The sequence below is a fragment of the Malania oleifera genome, chromosome 7 (genome assembly GCF_029873635.1).
Source record: "Malania oleifera isolate guangnan ecotype guangnan chromosome 7, ASM2987363v1, whole genome shotgun sequence".
Classification (NCBI taxonomy): domain Eukaryota; kingdom Viridiplantae; phylum Streptophyta; class Magnoliopsida; order Santalales; family Ximeniaceae; genus Malania; species Malania oleifera.
Window position 1 is genome coordinate 4,928,221 of NC_080423.1, and position 18,130 is coordinate 4,946,350.

Genomic DNA, 18,130 nt, shown 5'->3' on the forward strand with positions numbered 1-18,130 from the left:
TTTTTTCTTATTTTTATCTTATGATTTTTTAGTGCTTTTAGCCATTTTAAAACTCAAATAAATAAATATGAAAATATGGGAAACTGGTTCAAATCACTAAATATGCATAACTATAAACACAAAATAATTACAATAAGCAATAACAAATGACAGTAAAAAAAAACTTTGATACTGTATAACAATAATCATGACAAAAAAAAAACCCTAAACATTAAACATATCACATGAGCTGGCCTATTGTTAAAATATACAACACATACAACAACAATATAAAACTTAAACTTTAGTACACACGCATGCACAATAAATATCAATCCTTTAATATACAATATACACCCACATGCAAATAAAAACTCATATGTATACAGGCATGGCATGTGTGTGACAGTATGTGCGTAGTGTCTGTGTGTCTGTGTGTGGCTTGCACGCATGGGCTTGCAGTGGTGTTTACGTAGGCATGCGGTATGAGTGGGGTGAGAGTGTGTGTTGTGATAGAGAGAGAATGAGCTTACTAGGGAACTATGGCTGTGGGGGGAGCTGGCCGGAGTTAGGTCACCGGATGTGGGTCGCTGATGCTAGAAGGATGACCGGAGCTATGAATGTACGACCTGGATGGCGTGTGGTCACAACAGTGAGCGGCGGCGACGATTGTTGGTGTAGTAGTGCCGGGAGGCTCGTGGCCGGAGCTGGATTGCCGACGTTGCAGGAGAGGTCTCGTGGGCTGGCTGGCTCAGTAGAGCTTCGAGAGAGAGATTGATGGAGGTTGTTAGGTGGCCGGAGAGTTGGAAGAGCAGCCGGCGAAGTCGTGAGAGGGAGTATGGATTCCGGTTGTCTGGTATGTGAAAGGGAAGACGTGGGTGGCCGAAGCAGCGTTTGCTTGTGTGCACGGAGGTGGTCGTGGCTTTGGGCAACTGTGGTGGCGTGGGGATGGCGAGAGAATGGAGGGATGATGATAATGGCAGTCGTGGAAGGTTGTGGCGATGGTGGGGGTCCTAGGAGAGGGTTGTGACTTGTGAGGGCCGCGGCTGGTTGTGTGAGGATGCAGAGAGAGTGAGGGAGCGCAGCGTGAGGGAGATGGGCTAGGTATTTTGTTTTCTTTGTTGGATCCGCCCGTCTGTCTTGTGCGCCCTCTCGCCTGCTTTTATAAACTTTTTCCAAAACCCTAAACTATTCTTTTCGTCTTTTTTTTCGTTTTGTACTTTTATGGTAATAATAATAATAATAATAATAATAAACATAAGGATAATAATAGTAATAATAACAATAAGATAATAATAATAATAATAATAATAATAATAATAATAATGTAATAATAATAATAACATTTAAAAAAAAGGATAATACAAATAATAATAATAAATAGAAATAGTAAAAATAAAAACAATAATCATAGTAAAGTAATAATAAAATAGAAATAATAAGAGTGATAAATAATAAAAATAATAATAGTAAAGTAATAGTAACAATAATAATAATAATAATAATAATAATAATAATATAGTAACTCCTTAGTTATATTTGGTTCGGACAAAAATAGGGTGTCTACAATCATCGACTATAACGAATGCGTATGATTTTCCTCCTAAACTTTGAATTGTGTTTGGATCAAATAAATCTAAGTGCAGCAATTGGAGTGGCCTAAAAGTTGAAATTACTTTCTTTTTCTTAAAACTAGATCTTACTTGTTTTCCTAGTTGACAAGCATTACAGATTTTATCTTTGATGAATTTTGTCTTAGGCAATCCCTTAACCAAGTCTTCCTTAACTAGTTTAGATATTAAGTCCATATTTGTGTGTCCTAATCTCCTATGCCAAATCCAACTAATTTCATTCGTAGCAGAGAAGCATGTCACACTTTGTGAGGTTAAGTTATCAAAACTGGTGGTGTATACGTTTTCATGACGCTCAACAGTGAATAGTATCTTATTATCAGTTTTGTGTTCAACAATGCACTTGTCATGTTTAAAAGACACTTTGTAACTTTTATCACACAGTTGACTTATACTCAATAAGTTATGCTTTAAACCATCAACCAATAAAACATCATCTATAATTAGTGATGAATAGTTACCAACTTTACCTACACTTGTGATCTTTCCCTTAGCATCATCCCCAAAAGTAACAAATCTTCCTTCCTTGGGTGTGATGGATGTGAACTTAACTTCATCCACGGTCATGTGATGTGAACATCTGTTGTCCATATACCATCTGTCTTTTAAGAAGGATGATCTTAAGCATATCTACAAGACATAATCAGATAACTACTATTGGTACCCATATTTTCTTGGGTCCATAGGGGTTAGCACTTGATTCTCCTTTGAATTTCTAGACCTTTTTAATTTTGACATCTTTGTTTTTAAAAGGGCAGTCAAACTTAATGTGACTCAACCTCTTACATTTGAAACATCTAATATTTTTATAAGAGTCTTTAGTTGGAACATAGGTTGTTGACTCTCTTATGAAATATCTCATGTAAAGATGTCTCTGTTTTGTGTTATCCTTTCCATTATAATCAAGACTTTCCTTTTCTAGGGAGTTTCTTTGAATTCCAAGGAGTTTTTCAAAATTAGTTTGTCCTTCTATAAACTTACCAATAATCTTAGATTTATCTTTCAAAATCTTTTCTAACTCTTCAATTTTCAATTCCTTGTCTTTTATGAGGGATGCATGAGATTCATTTTGAATTTCTACTAACCTTGAAAGTTCTTTAACTTTACTTTTCAAATCAAAAGTTTTCTTAGTTTTCTTCTCAAGCATTTTAATAGTGTACAAATATTCTTGTTTCAATTTATTATATGAAAGCATGCCATTCTTATTTTCAAAATCACTGGAATAATAAGAAGATGATGAGAATGATAATTATACCTCAAGGTCATCATGTGCCATTAAACACAGATTTATAATCTCGTTATCACTGGATTTAGATTCTGAACAACTTGTGTTGTGCGTATCCCAACCAACTTTAAGCGCCTTCTTTCTTTTTCTTGGAGGCTTTCATTAGTTTGGGACACTCAGGTTAGATGTGTCCAACCTCTTTGCAGTTGTAGCAAGTTGGTGGATCTTTCTTCTTTTTCTTCATGCTTGACTCTCCTCTTTCTGATTTTGAGTTCTGAAATTTTCTTGTTGAACTTCTTATTCTTCTTTAAGAACTTCCCGAACTTCTTTGTTAGTAAGGTCATGTCGTCTTCTATATCAAAATCTCTTCCTTCACTAGAGTTGTTTGACGATGTCTTAAGCGCGGTAATTTTCCTTGCCTTATTCGGCTCACTTTTCCTCTCATTTATGGCTAGCTCATAGGTGATGAGCGATCCAATTAGTTCATCCACAAACATCTCCTTCATATTTCTTCCTTTTGCTATTGTACTAGCTTTAGCTTCCCACACTGGAGGTAGTCCCCTAAGGATTTTCCTGATCAACTCATAAGTAAGGTAAGATTTTCTAAGGGCATTTAAAGAGTTCGTGATGTGTGTGAATCTAGTGTACATGGATTGAATAGATTTATCAGCAGTCATTTTCAATGCCTTATATTCACTAGTGAGCATGTCTATCCTACTATCTTTTATTTTCTTAGTACCTTCATATGTGACCTCTAATTTTTCCCAAATTTCTTTAGCAGAGTTACAAGCTATCACCCTATTAAATTCATTTACATCTAGTGCACAGAAGAGCAAGTTCATCGCTATAGCATTTATTTGTACAAATTTCCAGTCTTCCTCTATATACTCATCTTCAGTTTTAGGTATATTTACCTTGTTAATTACTTTCATGGGAATATGATTTCCCTTAGTAACTATTTTTCATACCTTACAATCTACATTTAACAGGTATATGCTCACCCTACGTTTCCAATAGGTGTAATTTACACCACAGAAAATTGGAGGTCTAGTGGACGAGTGTCCCTCACCGAATGGAGTTACATTGATGTGTGTCATGTGATCGCTTTACAAAAATAACGATTAAGTCTATGTAAACCCCGCTCTGATACCAAATGTGAATTACGGTATTATCCCAAGAGAGGAGTGAATTGGGTATTTTAAAAAAATAAGTCCTTTACGTTCTAATTTTGAAAAAAGAAATCATTTACAAAGTTCCAAGCTACTAATTACTACCTCAATCAATTTTTAAATTAATCGACCCAATAAGTAATTTTATGTGTGTTTTCATCAAGCATATAATATTATCCAATCATTCAATCATTCACCAATTGATCAACACATACACAATATGATTACATGGAATTTAAATAGAGATAAGGATAAGAGAGATGCAAACTCAATTTTACGAGGTTCGTCCTACCCCAGCCTACGCCCTCGCCTTGAGTAACCCACTCAAGGATTCCACAAAATAATCCGCTCCTTTAACTGGGACAGAGCTTTCCTTACAAACTGCTGCTTATAATAGGCGTAGCTTTCTCCTCAGTTCCGATTCACAACCCAAACCGTGTATACAAAATGGAATTACAATTTTTGTGCAAAAACTCAAATGCTTCTACACAAAGCTAGTGAGTACAAGATAAATCCCAACACATAATCATATGATAAATCCTTGAAGCTCAATGTGTATGTACCAATATGATCTTTATATTAAGAATGAGATGCTTCACCAATCTACCCTTTAATCAATATCTCCCAAAAGGAATGTTGATAAATCAAAGCTTTGGAGAACTTAGGGTTTATTTTTAAAACACTTTATACAAAGATATCACATTGGATCTTTAAAGAAATATAGTCTTAAATATTACGCAGATCTAAGTTCTAGCTATCAAAACACTTATACGATTAAATCTTTTAATAAAAGTGTAACTTTGAGTGTTAAAAAAATTTCACCAAAAATATTATTTTTCTCAAAAATACTTTTTGCACTAATACAATACATCTCTTTGAATAAAACTATCACTTTAAATGTAGCAAGAGATCAAACCTTAGAAAACAATTTTCAATAGATTTCTCAAACAAACACTTATAAGAAAATCAGTTTCTTCTTCCCAAAAAAACAAAACGAATTTTCTTTATGCACAAATAATGAAGAAGACCTCTTTTTGATCAAATATTGAAAGCTCAATGAAAAGTTACTCAAACCTCAAGATCAACCTTAGATTTATCAAAAGTGTGCTTGGATCTTGAAAACGCAAATGCCCAGACAAGTATTAATTCTTTGGAGTGCAGGCAATGACGTTAGCAATAGAATTCACAGCTCTCACAAGATATTCAAAATACGTTCAATGCTCCCAATGCTATGCAAAATGTTAGTGCTCTAGGGTTTAGAAAGTATATTTATATGTGTTCTCAGCCCTAGGGTGAATCTTGACCATTGGATCTATTAAAAACTCAATTTTTCGTCCATGTTCACGTTGGAACGTAAGTCAACGCCCCGACATTTGTTGACGAGTGGGTAAGTTCTTCGATGAGGCTATAAGTTCGCCGACGAGAGCCTTGTCTAAAATTTAGTGGTCTCGGTATTTTCTCGTCGATTAGACAATGTGTTCGTCGCCGAGTGGCCTTCATACGTTCGTCGATGAGACCAAGGGGTTCATCAATGAGGCCTTTAATAATTTGCCTTGAAAATTCATTTCAACTTAGAACTATTTCAAATAAATTTTTCATGAGATGCATGAGTCCTAAGGTCAGTCTAAGATGTAATTGAGCTTCAAAATATATCATATGACATGTAAAAACATCAAATCTAGATACCAATTCTCATTAAAGTTTTCAACTAGGAGCTTGTTCCTTCATCCATCTTTGCTTTTAGTTCTTGGGTTATGCCAGGTGTATATGCTTTACTCCTCGTGGCTTCCATGACTCATTCACATTTCATGCATGCTAAATAATATTTCTGCTCACAATCTCAATGCACAGGTCAAATACCAAGTAATTTTTCATTATCAAAATATGATTGGACTCATAGAGTCAACATATGGTCTTGAGCTTATCTATCCTACCATGCAGGTAAGACATTAATTATTACAGACCAAGTTCCTATGTTACTATTATAGACCCATAATGAATAATGAATTTAAGTATAACACAAAATGATCTTTAGGGTCTTTGTCTTCTTTAAGCCAATGTGCGTGCACCATATGATACTTCTGATTAGTCCAGCACACAAACTTATCAACCATTAAATTTCAAAGTATTTGTCATAATCAAAACGGGATATGACCTATAAGGTCAACGCATTGTGATAGTCTGAGTGCTCTAGACTTGAGCAAGAATTCAATGTACCATTCCCAAATGAAGCATATCGACATTTGCTATCATTGGATACGCGAAGTGATGGATCAAAAACTGTTAAAGCTAGTGAAGATCCACATAGACAAGAACCTCGTAGACATATTGACAAAAGTAGCAACTTGTGAGAAGTTTGAGCTATGCAATGACAAAGCCAAGATGGATACCAATTGAAGAATGGTTGCATGCATTCTCCTATGATGGGTATGGAGGGGTGTCGCGACGTCCCGTGAGCGCGTGTGCCCCGGGCGGCGAAATAAAAAATTATTTTTAATTTTCAAGGAAAATATGGAATGTCGGAGTCACCATTAACCTTTTAGTGTGTTTAGAACACATGATTACTACCCCATTAGGGGTAGAGTGGGTCTACGTTATCAGAGTTAGGCTCGGGAGTTCGGTTACCCGAGGGGAAGGTATAAGCACCCCCTACCCGCCCGTTCTTACGAACGGTACCTAATTAATTTGAAATTATCCCTCAGTTAATCTAATAAGTCTTTAAATTACTCCTTTTTATGAATTTATAAATATACATGAAAAATAAATAAGTAAATAAATAAATAAATATAATATATATATATATATATATATATATATATATATATTCCCTCAGAGCTTAAGGTACGTGATGCTCGAAGGCTCATACCCCCGCAATAAAATCATAGGGATTAAAAATTAATAAAATATCTAAGAAAATACGCTCCCAAATTTTGAAATTGTATATAAAATTTTTATAGGAAAATACTAGTATGGGAGGTTTTACTATATATTGATAAGATAATAAGTTAAAATATTAAATTATCACAATGCATATAAAAATAGTAATGATTTAAAATATTACAACTTTCAAAATAGGCAATAAAATATAATATGTATATATATATATATATATATATATATATATATATATATATTAAAACACTTAAGATACTATACAAGGTAATACCATCTATATAAAAAAATGCCTTAATAAGTGAAGCTAAATAATAATTATACCATAATATCATATACAATATCATACTAAATATAATAGCAAAATATATACCAAAATACTAAACTTACCATAATGATTGATACCTTTATATGTAAACATGATAAAATATTAGAATACGAATACTAAATATCAGAAAATATTAATATGAGTATAGATAACACGTACAATAAAGAAAACCCTAAGTAATTATAATTGAACATATATCACCGATGAAAACCCTAAATAGCCCTAAACATATGGATTAAGTAAATAATTACAATAACTATTCTAACTACGTATTAAACAATGCAATAATAATATTAACAATCCAACGAATAAAATGAAATTAAACTTTAAATATCTAGACAAATACCAATTATAAAAATTCCGCAATAAAGACGATTAACTTATATAAATAATACAACCAAAATTTACCATGAATGCTAAATATTAAACTAACTATAAAAATAAAAACCTACATACCTGCATATACAAGAAAAAAAACCAGATATTAGATGTTAGAACAAATAAAAAAAAAAAGTCAACAAAGAAATAGAAGAGAAAAAAAAAGGCACGTGAATGTGTGTGTGTGTGTGCATGTGTGTGTTTCTGTGTTTGGGTGTTGCAGTGTGTGCTGTGTGTGCTGTGTGTGAGTGTTGCAGTGTGTGCTGTGTGTGCTATGTGTGTGTATTTTGTGTGTGCAGTGTGTGTGTATTTTGTGTGTGCAGTGTGTGTTGTGTGTATGTGTTTCTGTGTGTGCTGTGAGTGTGTATTTTGGGTGTGCAGTGTGTGTGTGTGTGTATGTGTTTTGTGTGTGTGCAGTGTGTTTTTGCTACAGGGACTCACCAGAGGGGCTGTGTGTAGCAAGACTACTGGAGAAGGTTGGCGCTGCTACTGTTGGTGATTTCGACTGGTGACTGTGACCGAGGGTGGTAGGGAGTTGTGAGGATCTGCTGGAGTAGAGCCTGCGTTACTGTGATGAAGACTGGAGCAGGGGAAGCTTGGGTCTGGTATTTAGAGTTGCTGTGCGTGGCCGGAGGTCTTGGGGAGAGATTGATGATGGCCGGAGATGATGAGGGTCTCGGCTGGTGCTCACGGCAGTGTGGGCGGATCGGAGGTTGCTGGAGGATGGTGGCCGTGGAGTTGTGACGGTGGCAGCAGGGGGCCGTGAGTTCTGTTCTGCTGGAGTGGCCGTGGAGTGGTCTGCTGGGGATCCTCGGGCTGGAGTTCGGCTGTGTGGCCTGCTGGTGTGGAGGAGGCTGAGAGCTGTGGTTGCAGAGGAGTAGAGGAGGGATGGTGGTTGCTGGAGCTGGAGGAGGATGGAGAGAAACAGAGAGTGATGGAGAGGTGGCGAGGGGCGACGGAGCGGAAAAAGTTGCTGCTATTGCAGCGAGAAAAGGAAAGAAAATAGGCTTAGGGTTTTTTTTTTCTTGGCTTCTTTTTGGTCTCCGGCTGCGCTGCGCTGCCCTAGCTGTTTTGCACTGCCTCCTCCTTGGCTCCATGCCCCTCACCTTTTATAAAAGAATTTTTTTGAAAACCCTAAAAACAAACTTCCTTCTTTGATTTTCTTTTTTTTTTTTCTCTTTTTTTTATGCTTTTATTCTTATGGTAATAATGAAAATGGAAATAATAATAATAATAATAATTATCATATAAGTATCAACAAGGTAATAATAATAATAATAATAATAATAATAATAATAATAATAATAATAATAATAATAATACTACTAATAGTAAATAATAATAAATAATTATAGCAAAAATAAAAATTAAGATACTTATTGGTAAAATAATAATAATAATAATATTAAAAAATAAAGTAATAATACTAATATTAAAAGTAATAAATAATAATAATAATAATAATAATAATAATAATAATAATAATAACATTACTAAAAATAATAATAGCCAAAATAAGATACTAATGCTAATAATAATAGTAATAATAATAATAATAATAATAATAATATATCAAAAACAATAAAATAAATGAAAAATAAAAATAATTATAGTAAAGTAAAAATAAAATAAAGAAAATAATAATAATAAAAATGAAAAAAAAAATAATGATAATAAAAATACTGACAAAATAATAGCAAAGTACTAATAATGTAGGAAAATAATACTAATAATATAATAATAATAATAATAATAATAATTAATAAAAATAAGAAAATAATAAGAGTGGACCCTTTGTTCTATTTGGCTAGGGCAAAAATAGGGTGTCTACAAGGGAGAGAATTGATGGGTCCATACCCTAATTAAGGCAAAAAATATGGGAGTAGACATTCAGGTTTTCTCCATCTTTTGTAGATTTTTCTCCACTAAATCATGAAGGAGGAGAATTGATGGGTCCATACCCTAACTAAGGCAGAAATATGGGAGTAGACATTCAAGTTTTCTAAATCTTCTACAGATTTTTCTCCACTAAATCATGAGTGAATTTTGGGCATGATTGTGGCAAATTTCTCGAGTGATTGTTTCCTTCTTTATGTATATATGTGTGTGTGTTGTGAATGTAAATCATGTCAATGAAAAACTAATTGAGGAAGTGAGTTTAGTGTAGGCAGAGAGAGTTGTGAGAGTTAAGAGAGTTTGAATGTGAATTGTCTCTTCCTCCTTCTCTGTATTTTCAAAATACATACAGTAACTATCTCTCTCGTGGACGTAGGCTGAAATTGGGCTGAACCACATATATCTTGGCATTGATCTTTGTTCTATGCATGGTTTTATCTTTGATTTCTAACCCGATTATCCCAACCATATATATATATATTGATAATCGGGGGACTTCAACCATCATTGCATCACTTTGGACACTATGGTGCAGCACTAAAATCGAGAGGTGAAAGCCGCCCGCACATTGGCGTACCCCTGGTAATTCACCGAGGTAAACTCTCAAGGGGAAATCGAACCTGTGACCTTGGAGTCGCCAAAGTCACAAGTTACCCTTACCACTTGAGTCAACCCGGTTAGGTAAGTGTATCATATATTATCTTTATATAAGTAACCTAAGACTAGTTACTCCTAAAAATTAGATATTATATGGGTTATTTGTATTTTCATGGACACATTTTTTAGCTTGATATTTTTGTATTATATGTCTCAAGTTATTTGAACTTTGTGAAGGGTGAGTGAAGAAAAATATAAAATTAAAAATAGACTATTATTGATCACGTAATAAGTACAATGTGCCTTGTGTTGCATGTGGAGTATGATTTCTAGTACAACCAACATTACATGAGCAGTATTTTGGGTGTGATTTTTATCTGTAGCTTCGAAGGGGAGTTGGAGGGGTAGTGCACCTCCCCTTAGCAATTGAATATTTTTCTATTGAGAAGGATACTTATGTAATTTTGTGTTTCTTGAATGTTGCCCTATATCCTCATAAAATGTATTATTTTCATTTTGAAAAAAAGATTATTGAATACGAGAAGAGCGAGAGGGAAAGGGACTAGGATATTTTACTTGTACTTATTACTGAATAATGGAATTTGTGACTTAATTTGACTATGATGATGTAGGCAAATTATCGGACCTCTTAGATCTTGTGCTCTCTGTGTTGTTTCCTTTTCTCAATTTTCTTTCGTTTACTAGTTTTGTTGCAATTTTTCGTAATAACTCAAGCGGATCATGTATATATATAATCTAATTAACCTAGAAAGTCAACGCACACATTACATTATCTAATGTGACACAAACGTCTTTTCTATTTATTCTATGTACACATATACATACATATATATATATATATATATAGGCTAATCAATGTTGGTAGCATTAATGTAGCTAGTCAATGCCCACTTGAGGTACAATCTTATGTGACAAAGCATTAAATAAGTGTTGTGAACTTCTTATGTAGATACTCAATGCTTACTTGACAACTTTATGTGACAAAGCATCAATTTAGTATTCTTATATACTAACCTACTTATTTACTTCTCAATCGATAACATGGAATAAGTGCAATGAAAAATATGATGATTCATAACTTTTTATACTTGTAGTGTGAAAAAATATTTCAATATTATATGTCTTTTCAATCTTAAAAAGCGTATAAGATTATTAGACAGAAAATCGACCGTATATTATAAAAATAGAAATATTATTTACTGTCATTATCAAATTAGAACCTTACACTACAACAATTCAATATACAAATAAAAAAATACTTTATTAGTCATTGTTGACAATTCTTTTTAAAAGTCAAAATAACATCTACAATGCACCCCAATGCTTGGAACAAGATACTCTCATCATTCCTTGTGGACTTTAAATTTAAAATAAAAAATAAAAAAAAATTAAAGTTTAACAATTAAAATTAAAATTAAACGAGTTGGTATTGTCTAGGTAAGTAAATTATCACAATAAATTGAACATGTAAATCTCCAATGAAGCAAAAATCAAATCATCACCTTAACCCATAGTTGAAAAAAAAGAAAAGCTTGTTAATTTAAATCCAATCTTGCAGAGGAGAACCGGACCGAGTTGCCCCACTTCAGAACCCGGTCCTCAAACCGAGCCGACTCGCTCTCTCTCCTCCCACCCATCCCCAACCACCCTTCTTCTCTGCAAGCCTTCACCTTCCCCGCCGCATCCTTCATCTCTCTCGCCATTACCCAAAACCCCTCCGTCGATCCCTTCTTCTTGAGAAACAATTCCGACAGCCTCTCTTCGCAATCTTCCAATCTCTTCAGAGCGCAAACCAGCTCCACCGATTCTCCGAAACTCAGACAACTTAGTCTCTCCCTCTCCTCGCCGACTCGGGGCGCCAGCTCGTTAATGGCGGACAAGAAGTCCCGGCCCACCAACTCCTTGACTTCCGCCACTAATTTGTTCTCGTTGAGGTGCAGAGAATCGGGTAGTTTCTGGAATTCTTCAAGCAAGCCGACGACGGAGTCAATTTCCTTGATAAGAACTCCGTTCGTGAGACCGGAGACCCTTTCTTCCTCTATTTCTATGTTTTCGGCGGAGGAAGAAGAGCAGAGGAAGAAACCCAGAACGCGGGAGGCCGACAGGAGGCGTTCGAGGTAGGCGGCGTACCAGCGGACCCAGGCGGAGAGGTGCCAGGAGGCGGGGGTGGTGCCGTCGCGGAAGGCGGAGAGTTTGAGGTAGTTGCGGCCGCCGGTGGTGGGGAAAATGGACAGCTGGTCCTGGAGGATGAAGGAGCCGCGGGCGATGATGTGGTGGACGGTGATGAGGCACTTGAGGGCGACGGAGGCGTCGGAGGTGGCGTGGAGGCGGTCCATGAGGGCGGCGATGAGGGCGGAGGCCGTGGCCCGGGAGGAGTGGCCGGAGGAGAGGAGGGCGGCGAGGTGGGAGGGGCGGGGAGGGGAGGAGGGGCAGTGGGTGGTGGCGCGCAGGACGGCGAGGCGGAGGGCGACGGTATTGGGTTTGGAGAGGAGAGCGGCTCTGCTGAGAGCTGCCTTGTCTTTGAGGGAGCCGATCAGCGTCCTTACACCCATAGGTCCGATGAATTATTGAATTTGAAACAGAAAACAGAGAACTGAAACAAAGAGATGAATCAGAGAGAGTTGGGTGACGGGTTCTTGTACATTGAATGGATCATTGTCAAAAATAAATTCCTACCTGCTTCCACTATATATAATTAAATAATTATATATTTTTTTATAATTGCAATTTTAATTCATGCTCTGCCCAAGAAGGTGGTCAAAGTTAGAAGTGCAATCGTGGGGTGCTGTTCTCAGTTATTTTTGTTTTGTTAAAATCAGACATGTGGGATATAAAATTTGTGGATATGTTAAATTTTAGATATTCAAATCAAATCATTTATTTATTTAATTTTAAGTAGATTTGAGTCATGTTTTATTAAAAAAAATATATGAATTTCAAGAATTATTTCAAATATTTTATGTATGTCCGTTCATTTTATTTAATGAATGGAGGTTGAGCTTTTAAGTTATTTATTTATTTAATAACAACAACAACTAGTGTTTAATCCCGCGTAGGGTCGGTTATATAAATCATTTTTTTGTCAATTCATTTGATCAAGAAGATTTTCTTCATATTAGATTAAAAACTATTAAGTCATTCCTACCATCTCATTTCAAATTATTTTAACTCTATCCCTACTCCTTTCATGCCATAAATAATAACTCACTCCTCCACACCAATATTCTACTAGACCTGCATTTTAAATGTTGAATCATCCAAACCTTCTCTCTCTTATCTTGTCTTCTTTTACTTTATCTTTTAATATTATATCACTCATCTATCTTAATATTCGTATTTCAATTGCTTTTACTTTATGTACATGTTTTTTAGTTGTCCAACATTTTAAATCATAACGCATTGTTGACCTTATAGTTGTTTCATAAAACTTCTTTTTCATTTTAAGGGTATTATACGATCACACAACACATATGACGCGCTCTTCCATTTTATCAAATTTTTTTTATCGATAAATGATAAATTTTATTGATCAAAATAGATATGTACAGAAACTTTGGGCATACCCAAAGGGATGGAAGCCTAAGCCCCAATCAAAGAAACATCAAAAGCAATTACACTTAACGAAGGCAAAAAAAAAATTAACTAGCAAAATCAAAACTTGTAAATGATATTCACCTTATTAGTTGACCAAACAGACACAGTCAACCAAATCTTCTCACTCCCTCAAAATACCATACCAAAATTATTCTGCCTCAATCTATCATTGGAATGAAGTGAACTGTCGACGGAATGGAGCGAACTGTCAACGAAATGAGACTAATCGTCGATGGCCCAGCCTCCTGAATCTCTTCTTTCCTGTCAAAATCAAACTCAATCATATATCAATTTATGCATTCTGGCTTCCAATAATTGGCAAAAGTGACAAATCTCTCAAAGATAATCATGTATGTGTTCGTTTGAATAACTCTGATCATATTTTCCATTGTAATGGTAGTGCCCTCAAATTTTCTTTTATTTCTAAAGTGTCATATGTGATATATCACCTCAATCTTTGTGTCCCTTGCTTCCTTATGCAGCCCTTTGTGTGACGCTCCAAAAAATTTTAAGCATAGAAGTGTAAAAAAAAATTAAATTATATAATAATATATTAATATAATATAATATTATCATATTATGATATAATATATTATATTAATATATTAATATAATATATATCCTTACTAAAGGATCAAATTCAATCCTTGAATCTGGATACTCCAGAGAGCCCCCACGTAATTTCTCTCCACTCTCTCCTTCTCTCTCCATTTTCTCTCTCCTCAAACCCTCACTCTCTCTCTCTAAGATTTTTCATCACCCGTAAGCCAAATCGAAAAATGAATACCACCATGGGGTCCTAGTTTCCATCCTTATCATTTTAATTGGAGTAAATTTTTTATTTATTGATCTTAGGCACCAATCCAAGGCTAAGGTGAGGAGTACAAATTATGTCTGTTGTTTTAAAAAAAAATTAACCTATTAAATTGTAGTATTTAATTATTAAATTGTAGTATTTGATTATATTAGGTATTTGGAAATATTTTTGAGATTAAATTAAACTGTATAATTTGATTATATTAGATTTTGGAAATATTTCTGGAATTAAGTTGAATTACAGAGGTTTGATTAAATTGAATTTTTGGGGAATATTTTGGAATTAAGTTAAATTGCAGGGATTTGATTAAATTAGATTTCTTCGAATATTTTGGAATTAGATTAAACTTCGTGAATTTGATCATATTGATGTTTTTAAATATGTTAGAAATTAAATTTAAATATGTAAAGTAAATCATAACCCGCGTTTTCTTTAGAATTTAATCAGTTAACGGGAGCCTGTGAGCTTAGGGATGTTAGGATAGTAATTATTCCGAGGTTGAATTGATTAAATTAGGGCATGTGAATATGGAGTTTTGTGTGAACGCCACAAGCACTACTTTAGGATCCCTGCAGACATTTCTCTAGGAATCGGGTAAAGAGAATAAATTATGTCAGGAACTTTTGAAAATTTATCGATTAAATTAAAGTATGATATGAATATTATTATCCGTGCTTTTTTTGACTTTTCAGGCATTTGAAAATAGTAGCTTTGGACTATTTTACTGGACAATTATTTATGTTTTACTGGACAATTACTATATTGTAAAATATCACTGAAAATCGGTGTGGCATGAGAAAGAGTTTTGATTACTGTAAAATAAATATGTGAAAATATTATATGATGAAATGTGATTTATGTTGAGATATATGTTTTATACAAATATGCTTTATACAGAAATGCTGATATGATGATTTGTGATATATATATATATATATACAAACGCAATTTATACAGATATGATAAAATGAGATATATACAGACATAATGTAATATGTATATTGAGTGGTGGAAATGAGAACCCGATTCGTTATTGATATATATGAGAGCACGGTACCGTTGCCAGTGATTGAGTTAGTGCAACCACACAGCTCAGGGAGCGTGTTGGTATTGGAAGTCGATTGAACCTGTGGAGAGATATTGACCGCCCTTGGGTTTGGACCAGGCTGCGGTGGGCCAATCATACTACAGATGAGGTATTTTGAGCTAGTCTGGTAGGCCAACCATGGTTAAGTTTTACCTTCGGGCCGCACAACCTGGTCATGTGGGGTTATTACATGACGATGATATGAATGGGTTCATCATTACAGACACAATCCACTCATATGATTGTATTTTGACAGATATGTTATTTTGTACGCAAAAATATTTACTGAGCATGATCGTATTTTTGAGAAAAGTATATGGTTGCTAATATATATCTGTGTGTATGTGTGTGTGTGTGTGTGTGTGTATGGATATAAGTACAGTTACCATGATTTCTCAGTTAAATTAATATTTATGAACATGTTATGATACACTAAATCTCATTAGCCACACACTAATAATAATTTATCCCCACTTACTGAGAGGTGTCTCATCCCAAAGATCTTAAATATTTCAGGAAATTCAAGCAGCCAGGATGAACGAGATAGAGGAGACATAGTTCCTATAGTTCAGGGTATGTGTTTTTTGTTGACCTTATAAGTCATTCCTAACTTTGATAATGACAAATACTCTTTGTATTTGATGACTTTCAAGTTTGTGTGCAAGACCATACCAACTAGATCATATTGATAGCATGCGGCACACAGTGACTTGAAGCAAAAAAAGACCCAGAAGATTCATTGTTGTAATTTGGTAAGTTTAATATTGGGTCTGTAATAGTAATATAGGAACAATTTGTAATAATTAATGCATGACATGCATGTAATAACTAAAGCTCAAGACCGTAGTTTGACCTTAGGGATCACCCTTTGGTTGACCGACGTCGGATTTTTTTGGCAAGAAAAATGACCTTAGATCGACCCCTAGGTCCTTGCACAACACTTAGGATAGTCCTCAACATCACTTAAGTTATCAGGGGAATTAACTATAACAAAATTGGACTTAATTGGAAATCTTGTGAGAGGTCGGGCGATCGAACCTGTGGCCTTCAAAACACATCGAACGACCGAACCATAGGCAAGTCAACATGTTAACTTGTGTTCGCAGACCGAACCAAATTGCACGTATCTTCCTCAGTCAACCGAACATGTGTCAGGGTACTTTTCACCAACCCAGGCGCCCGAACCTTTGGGTTCAAAATGGCCTCGGACGATCGAACTTGTCAGTTCGGTTAACCGAATATTAGACCGGGCACCCGAACCATGAGCAATAGGAAAATCGCCTTGGTTCAGTCAACCGAACCTAGACTCGGGCACCCGAACGTTTAAAAATAGCTTTTTGAGCTGAGTCTATTCGGGCGACCGAACTAAGGTTCAGCCATCCGAAACCTCTCGGGTTGCTTATTTTTTACTGGAGTTAAATTTAATTTAACGAGGTTAATTTTCCTAATTGTTTTTAAAATATTTCTAATAATGACCCCTATGTCCCCAACCATTATAATTTGGCCTATGTCTATATATAGGGCCTCATTTGTGTGGATTAGGGAGAAATTAAGAAAATCATTAGTGAAAAATCCTCTCAAACACCAAAAAAGCTTATTTTGCCTATTCCACTCCAAATACTCTCATATGTCCATTTCCTTGATCATCCAAAATATTATGAGAGTTTATCTGGTGTTATTGCTTTATTGTAGATTGCTTAATACTCCCACTATTTTGCTTGATTGAATGTTATTGATTTTGGGGAGTTAAGCAAGAGTTATCCCACAAATTTAATTTGTTAAATCTAGTGTTGGGAAAAACTCAGTAGCTTGAGGATCTTTGCATTGTCATTGCAAAGATTCCTATAGTAATAATCTTTTGTGTGCAAAATATTTTTACAAGCTATATACTTCAAACTATTCTTGTGCTTATTTCATTGAAGAAAATTATTTTGAATTAGTTTGAATATTTGATCAGCATCTTTGAAACCCTAATCTAGTATTGAGATTTGTTATATCTTGTGATGACCCAAATATATATATATATATATATATATATATATATATATAAAATTAAAGCACAATAATAATAAAATAATAAAAATGGTCATTAAGTTAATATCAATACAGAAGTGTTTTTCTGTAGGATCCTTGATTCCATGTTTGATGCCTAAGAAAGACCTTATCTTAGCGAGTGCTCAGAAACCATTGCGGTTCAGTCGCTCCCTGGAGGTCGGCCTGGTCAAAATGGAATTTCATAGGATAAACAGGATAGACACTGTTTGTACACGTAAATAAGTATATATACATAAAATAGTGTTTTGACATACATAATTTGTAGAAATATATAATAAGATGATAATAATATAGGTATCATATGTGGGGCCCACAAGACTATGTGGGGTCCACATGAGTCCCGGAGCCACAAGACACTATTTATATACTTAAATAAATACATAAAATAATGTTTTGACTGATATAATTTGTAAAAATATATGATAAAATAATAATAATATAGGTATCCTATGCGGGGCTCA

The 18,130-nt window shown here is 34.7% G+C and overlaps 1 protein-coding gene across 1 annotated transcript; it reads right to left on the minus strand.

Annotated features, from left to right (window-relative positions):
• Positions 1-11,358: 11,358 nt before the first annotated feature.
• On the minus strand, positions 11,359-12,770 carry LOC131160657 (putative clathrin assembly protein At4g40080). Its single transcript, XM_058116510.1, has one exon. It carries the CDS (start codon positions 12,666-12,668, stop codon positions 11,652-11,654), a length of 1,017 nt encoding a protein of 338 aa, XP_057972493.1. The 5' UTR covers positions 12,669-12,770; the 3' UTR covers positions 11,359-11,651.
• Between the last annotated feature and the right edge of the window lie 5,360 nt (positions 12,771-18,130).